This window comes from Coloeus monedula (genome assembly GCF_965178545.1).
Source record: "Coloeus monedula genome assembly, chromosome: 2".
Lineage (NCBI taxonomy): Eukaryota > Metazoa > Chordata > Aves > Passeriformes > Corvidae > Coloeus > Coloeus monedula.
In genome coordinates, this window is record NC_138782.1 from 119,054,443 (window position 1) to 119,061,854 (window position 7,412).

General features: G+C 60.1%; 2 protein-coding genes across 2 annotated transcripts in view; one reads left to right on the plus strand and one right to left on the minus strand.

The window, feature by feature from the left end:
- The window catches only part of EFR3B (EFR3 homolog B), a gene marked incomplete at its 3' end in the record, with an annotated part of 52,206 nt that extends 49,159 nt beyond the window's left edge, over positions 1-3,047 (plus strand). Inside the window, exons 20-21 of the mRNA XM_082277059.1 lie at positions 191-240; positions 2,936-3,047. Of these exons, the coding sequence (XP_082133185.1) occupies positions 191-240; positions 2,936-3,047 (162 nt within the window). The remainder of the gene's footprint in view (positions 1-190; positions 241-2,935) is intronic.
- A 2,419-nt stretch (positions 3,048-5,466) lies between these two features.
- On the minus strand, positions 5,467-7,185 carry POMC (proopiomelanocortin; the record flags this gene model as incomplete). The annotated part of the gene is made up of 2 exons (XM_082276795.1): positions 5,467-6,024; positions 7,066-7,185. The coding sequence occupies 2 exons, from the start codon at positions 7,183-7,185 to the stop codon at positions 5,467-5,469; spliced, it is 678 nt and encodes a 225-aa protein (XP_082132921.1).
- Positions 7,186-7,412: the final 227 nt, after the last annotated feature.

Consider the following 7,412-nt stretch of genomic DNA (forward strand, 5'->3'; position numbering starts at 1 on the left):
CCCCAAAAAAGCCCAAAAAGACGCCAAAAAGTTCCAAAAAATGCCCAAAAATCCCCAAAAAGCCCCAAAAAGCCCCCAAATCCCCCAAATCCGCAGCTCCGAGGGCTCCCGGGGAGGGTCCCGCGCGGCGCTCGGAATTGCGGCGTTTTCCCGGCCGAGCGTCGGGAATGACGGATCCCGGCTTCCGCAGGCCTCGCTGCTCCGGAGCAAACTGAACCAGATCTTCGAGATCACCATCCGGTGAGGGAGCAGCGGGATCGGGATTGCCGGGATCGGAGGGATCGGGATGGGCGGGATTGGGATGGGCGGGATGGGTGGGATTGGAATCAGCGGGATTGGGATGGGCGGGATTGGGATTGCTGGGATTGCCGGGATTGCCGGGATCAGCGGGATTGGGATGGGCGGGGTTGGGATTGGCAGGACTGGGATTGGCGGGATTGGGATGGGCGGGATTGGGATGGGCGGGATTGGGATGGGCGGGATTGGGATGGGCGGGATTGGAATGGGTGGGATTGGGATGGGCGGGGTTGGGATGGGCGGGGTTGGGATGGGCGGGGTTGGGATGGGCGGGGTTGGGATGGGTGGGATTGGGATGGGCGGGATTGGAATCAGCAGGATCGGGATCAGCGGGATTGGGATGGGCAGGATTGGGATTGCCGGGATTGCCGGGATCAGCGGGGTTGGGATGGGCGGGATCGGGATCAGCGGGATTGGGATCAGTGGGATCGGGATCAGCGGGATTGGGATGGGCGGGATCGGGATCGGCGGGATTGGAATGGGTGGGGTTGGGATGGGCGGGGTTGGGATGGGTGGGATTGGAATCAGCAGGATCAGGATCAGCGGGATTGGGATGGGCAGGATTGGGATTGCTGGGATTGCCGGGATCAGCGGGGTTGGGATGGGCGGGATCGGGATCAGCGGGATTGGGATCAGTGGGATCGGGATCAGCGGGATTGGGATGGGTGGGATTGGGATCAGCGGGATCAGTGGGATCAGCAGGATTGGGATTGCTGGGATTGCCGGAATCAGCGGGATTGGGATGGGCGGGATTGGGATGGGCGGGATTGGGATCAGCAGCATTGGGATCAGTGGGATCGGGATCAGCGGGATTGGGATGGGTGGGATTGGGACCAGCAGGATCGGGATCAGTGGGATTGGGATGGGCAGGATTGGGATCAGCAGCATTGGGATCAGCGGGATCGGGATCAGCGGGATTGGGATGGGCGGGGTTGGGATGGGCGGGACTGGGATCAGCAGGATTTGGATGGGCGGGATTGGGATCAGCGGGATCAGTGGGATTGGGATCAGCGGGATTGGGATGGGCGGGATTGGGATGGGCGGGATTGGGATTGGCGGGGTTGGGATTGGCGGGATCGGGATGGGTGGGATTGGGATCGGCGGGATCGGGATCAGCAGCATTGGGATCAGCGGGATCGGGATGGGTGGGATTGGGATCGGCGGGATCAGTGGGATCGGCAGGATTGGGATTGCTGGGATTGCCGGAATCAGCGGGATTGGGATGGGCGGGATCGGGATCAGCGGGATTGGGATCAGTGGGATCGGGATCAGCGGGATTGGGATGGGCGGGATTGGGATGGGCGGGATTGGGATGGGCGGGGTTGGGATGGGCGGGATTGGGATCAGCGGGATTGGGATGGGCAGGATCAGGATCAGCGGGATCGGGATGGGTGGGATTGGGATCGGCGGGATCAGTGGGATCGGCAGGATTGGGATTGCCGGGATTGCCGGGATCAGCGGGATTGGGATGGGCGGGGTTGGGATGGGCGGGATCGGGATCAGCGGGATCAGTGGGATTGGGATCAGCGGGATTGGGATGGGCAGGATTGGGATTGCCGGGATTGCCGGGATCAGCGGGGTTGGGATGGGCGGGATCGGGATCAGCAGCATTGGGATCAGTGGGATCGGGATCAGCGGGATTGGGATGGGCGGGATGGGAACAGGAGCGGCTCCTGGGTGGTCGCCTTTTCCCATTCCCAAATCCCCTTTTCCCACCCCAAATCCCCTTTCCCATTCCCAAATCCCCTTTTCCCATTCCCAAATCCCCTTTCCCATTCCCAAATCCCCTTTTCCCACCCCAAATCCCCTCTCCCCACCCCAAATCCCCTTTCCCCATTCCCAAATCCCCTTTCCCCATTCCCAAATCCCCTTTTCCCACCCCAAATCCCCTTTTCCCATTCCCAAATCCCCTTTTCCCACCCCAAATCCCCTTACCCACCCCAAATCCCCTTTTCCCATTCCCAAATCCCCTTTCCCCATTCCCAAATCCCCTTTCCCCATTCCCAAATCCCCTTACCCACCCCAAATCCCCTTTTCCCATTCCCAAATCCCCTTTTCCCACCCCAAATCCCCTTTTCCCATTCCCAAATCCCCTTACCCACCCCAAATCCCCTTTCCCATTCCCAAATCCCCTTTTCCCATTCCCAAATCCCCTTACCCACCCCAAATCCCCTTTTCCCATTCCCAAATCCCCTTTTCCCACCCCAAATCCCCTTTTCCCATTCCCAAATCCCCTTACCCACCCCAAATCCCCTTTCCCATTCCCAAATCCCCTTTTCCCATTCCCAAATCCCCTTTTCCCACCCCAAATCCCCTTTTCCCATTCCCAAATCCCCTTTTCCCACCCCAAATCCCCTTTTCCCATTCCCAAATCCCCTTTTCCCACCCCAAATCCCCTTTCCCCATTCCCAAATCCCCTTACCCACCCCAAATCCCCTTACCCACCCCAAATCCCCTTTTCCCATTCCCAAATCCCCTTTCCCATTCCCAAATCCCCTTTTCCCACCCCAAATCCCCTTTTCCCACCCCAAATCCCCTTTCCCCATTCCCAAATCCCCTTTTCCCACCCCAAATCCCCTTTTCCCGTGCTTTCCCTCCCTCCCCGCTCCGGCTGATCCCGGTTTTTTGGCTCCTCCAGGCCTCCTCCGAGTCCCTCCGGCACCATCGCGGCCGCCTACGGCCAATCCCAATCCCAATCCCACTCGATCCCGGTGTACGAGATGAAATTCCCGGATCTCTGCGTCTACTGAAGGCTCGCGAGGAGCCTCCTTCCCACGGAATCCCGACATTCCCGACATTCCCACGGAATCCCGACATTCCCGACATTCCCACGGAATCCCGGCGTTCCTGCCGCCCCTCTTCCCGCCGGGATTTTGGGATTTTGGGATTTTTTGCGATGTTCCCGGGAGGCGTTGCTGGGATTCCGTCTCCGCTCCGGGTTTTTTTTTTTTTTTTGGGAAGAGGCAGAGGCGGCGCTCCGGGAATGTGCGTTTTCCCGGGATAACGCCCCGGGAATTCCCAGCCCCGGGGATGGATGGGAAAAGTGGGAAGGGCTCGTGGGATCCCAAATCCGTCAGAAGCGGGAATGCCGAGCCCAGATCCGGCTCCCACTGGAATTCCCGGCTGGAATTCCGGAGCGAGCGTTCCCAGCAGCCAGGGGGGCTCCAGGGTGCTTGGAATGGGGATTTCTTCGGGAAAATCCAGGATTTTGGGAGGAATCCATCCTTGGGCTGCCGGGAATATCGGGAATATCGGGAATATCGGGCCATTCCCGCCGTTTTCCGTGGGTTTGGGATGAGTTTCCGCAGTTCTGGGCGCTCCCGCCTGGAAAAAATCCCGAATTTCGGGGCGGTTTTTGTGGCGGGATCCCTCGGGAAGCTCCCGGATGGACGCAGCTGAGGCGGGATGCCGAGAATTCCCGGGAAAAGCCGGCTCAGGGCCGCGGCCGGGGATTTGTGGATCCGTGGATCGCCGGATTCCTGGGATCGAAGGGGATTCGGGATGCGGGCCGGGATCGAGTTCGGCTTCCCTGGAAGCAGCGCCTGGATCTTCCCAAAAAAAAAAAAAACCCCGGGAATGGGGAAGGAAAAGGAAACGTCGGGATCCCGGGATTCGCTGCCGGACGTTTTCCGAGCGCCGGAGAACTTTGGGATGTGGGGTGGGATGGGGGCGTCCCGGGAATGCTGGGAATGCCGGGAATTCCCTGGGAAAAGCGGGAAGAGTCCTGTCCTGGGAAAATTGCTGGAATTGTTCCCGAAAACAGCGGGAAGAGCCTTTTCCTGGGAAAATTTCTGGAATTGTTCCCGAAAAACAGCAGGAAGAGCCTTTTCCTGGGAAAATTGCTGGAATTCTTCCCCAAATATGGCGGGAAAAGCACCGGGAAAACCCCTCCGGAGGGAAGAAGCGGGAAAAGGAGGAGGAATCCATCGGGAACGCTCCCGGCATTCCCAAGGAGCCTTTGGAGCCCCGCGAATTCTCCCGCCCTTCCCGGCGCTTTTCCCTCGCTCCGGCCGCGTCCCTGGAATGTCGTCAGGGATCCCAAATCCCACCGGGATTCCCGTTCCCAATAAACGTCGATGTTGGCACCGCAGGGCCGAGAGTGCTGGGAATTTGCTGGGAATGCGGGAATGGCTCCGGGTGGGGAGGGACGGGAAGGATCGGCCGATTCCATGGGCGGGGATCCCACGGGCCCGGGAGGCTCCGACTTTTCCTTGGATGCTCCCGGGGATTCCCTGGGAATTCCAGCGCAGCTGGGAATCCCTTCCCAAGATCCCAGCCCGAGCTGCCCTTTCCCAGGGAAATCCCTCCATTCCCGCCTCTCCCAGCCTGCCATTGGATCCAGCCCCATCCCGACTCCTCTGCGGGAAGGAATTCCGGCCTCCAGGCCCTTCCCTGGCAATCTCGGCACTCCAGGAAGGCTCTCCCTTCCCTTTCCCATGCCCGACTTCCAGAAAAACCCCTGGCCATGGATTCGGAGCCTCCTGGATCCCAGAATCCCGGAATGCTTTGGCTGGGATCCACGCAGCTTCAATCCCATCCCATTCCAAGGCCGGCACCTCTCCCGATGATCCCAGGCTGCTCCAGCCTTTCCTTGGGCACTGCCAGGGATCCGGGCATTCCCTGGCAATTCCAGCCCAGCCGCGAATTCCTTCCCAACATCCCAAGAAATCTCCCTTTTCCCTGCCTCCTGCCCCTCCGTCCCGTTTTCCCCACGGAAAACTTCCCAGCCTTCCCAGTTCCTTCCCATCTCTCCCAAACTGGGAATTCCACATCATTCCCTCTCCCTCATCCCAAAACATTCCCCCCCCCCCAACCCTTTCCCGCCCATTCCCAACCTCCGCATCCATCCCCGATTCCCACGTTTCCCTGGGAGCCGCCGGCACCTCCGAACGCTCTCATCCATAACTTTTTTTTATTTCTTCGGGAATTCCCCAGCCCTCCTTTACACCGTTTGTACAGCTCAGCCGGGATCCCGCCATCCCAAGGAATTCCCAGCCGGGATTTAGCCCATCCCCCACACATTCCCGAGCGGGATTCACCCCTGTCTCCCCCACCTCATTCCCACCCAGAATCCCGGGATTTGGATGAGGGAGGGTGACGGAGCAGCAGCGCTAAGGGGACGCTACGGGCTGGGGGGGGGGAATCCCATGGGATTTTCCCGCTTTTCCATCACTGCCCTTCCTTGGAAAGGCTTTTCCCGATGGCGTTTTTGAAGAGCGTCACCAGCGGGGTCCGGATCCGCTCCGAGCTCATGAAGCCTCCGTAGCGTTTTTCCTTCCGGGATCGATCCCATGGGAATCTCTCCTCCTCCTCCTCCTCCTCTTCCTCCTCCTCCTCCTCCCAGGGCGCTTCCCGCCGGAATTCCAGCGGGGAATTCTCCGCCGATTCCTCCTCGGCTCCGTTGGGATAAACCTTGACGGGTCTCCTCTTGCGGCCCACGGGTTTCCCCCATCGGAAGTGCTCCATGGAATACGAGCGCTTCCCTTCTTCCCGCTCCGCTCGCGCCTCTTCCGAGCGTCGGGAAAAGGCGATTCCCGCCTCGGCGCCCGTTCCCTCTTCCCGTTTCTGCATCCCGGGATTGCTGCTGTTCCTGCGGCCGAACTGGTTCCATCGGAAGTGGCTCATGACGTAGCGCCGGAGGCTCTCGGACAGCGGCTGCAGGTGCCCATTCCCGGGAAAAACCGGCGCTTCCAAGGAAAGCCGGGCCCGGCACGATCCGGCGCAGGCCTGCGGGTGGGAAGGGAGGGGGGGGGGGGGAACGGCGGGGTGGGAATTCCGGGCGTGGAAATTCCCACCCGCGGCCGCTCCCGAGGTTCTTGGGGAATGGTTCACGGTGGAAGTTGGGGGAGAATCCCGTGCGGGAGGGGGGGTTGGGAATGCGAACGCCGGGATTTGGTGGCGTTCCCAGAATCTGGGGGGGGGTCATGGAATATCCGATCCTGGAATGCTTTGGGTGGGAGACTCATCCGCGATGCCGGGAGGCTCCGACTTTTCCTTGGGCACTCCCGGGGATTCCCTGGGAATTCCGGCCCAGCCGGGAATTCCTTCCCAAGATCCCAGCCCGAGCTGCCCTTTCCCAGGGAAATCCCTCCATTCCCGCCTCTCCCAGCCTGCCATTGGATCCAGCCCCATCCCGACTCCTCTGCGGGAAGGAATTCCGGCCTCCAGGCCCTTCCCTGGCAATCTCGGCACTCCAGGAAGGCTCTCCCTTCCCTTTCCCATGCCCGACTTCCAGAAAAACCCCTGGCCATGGATTCGGAGCCTCCTGGATCCCAGAATCCCGGAATGCTTTGGCTGGGATCCACGCAGCTTCAATCCCATCCCATTCCAAGGCCGGCACCTCCCCCGATGATCCCAGGCTGCTCCAGCCTTTCCTTGGGCACTGCCAGGGATCCGGGCATTCCCTGGCAATTCCAGCCCAGCCGGGAATTCCTTCCCAACATCCCACCCTGAGCTCCCCTTTCCCACTGGGAAGCCATTCCCCGCCTCCTTCCCTGGCCATTCCCAAATCCCTCCGTTTTTTCTGGGATCTTTGGGAGCTGGGATTTGACCCCAATCGATCTCCAGGAAAATCCCGATTCCCAAATCCCGATTCCCAAATCCCGATTCCCAAATCCCGATTTCCCAAATCCCACCCTGCTTTTCCTGGCTCCCATCCCTTCCCTTTTCCCCCCCCCCCCCCACCCTTGGATCCGAAAATCCTCATCCCACATTCCCCAGGGTCCCCCCCCCGCCATTCCCGAATTCCCGCCTCATCCAAGGCCTTACCAGAATTCCCGCCTCGCTGCTGAGGTCCTGGCACTTGGAATTCTCCCAGCACGGCCCGGAGGCTCCGGTGGAATTCCAGAGGAGCAGCCCCAGCACCACGGGAAGGATTCCCAACCCCATCCCGGCTGGAAAAACGAGGCCGGGATCACGCAGGGAGCGGAGAGGCCAAAAAAACCGGGAAGGAACTGTGGGAAAATCCCAGGAAAAAAAAACAAATCTCATCATCAGCGGGAAATTCCGGAATTATGGGAAAATTATTCCAATCCCAAAAAATGAGAAGGATTTTTCCAGAGGGAAACTGAGGCACGGGAACGGGAAGAGAATCCCTCGATCCGTCCCGTTCCCGG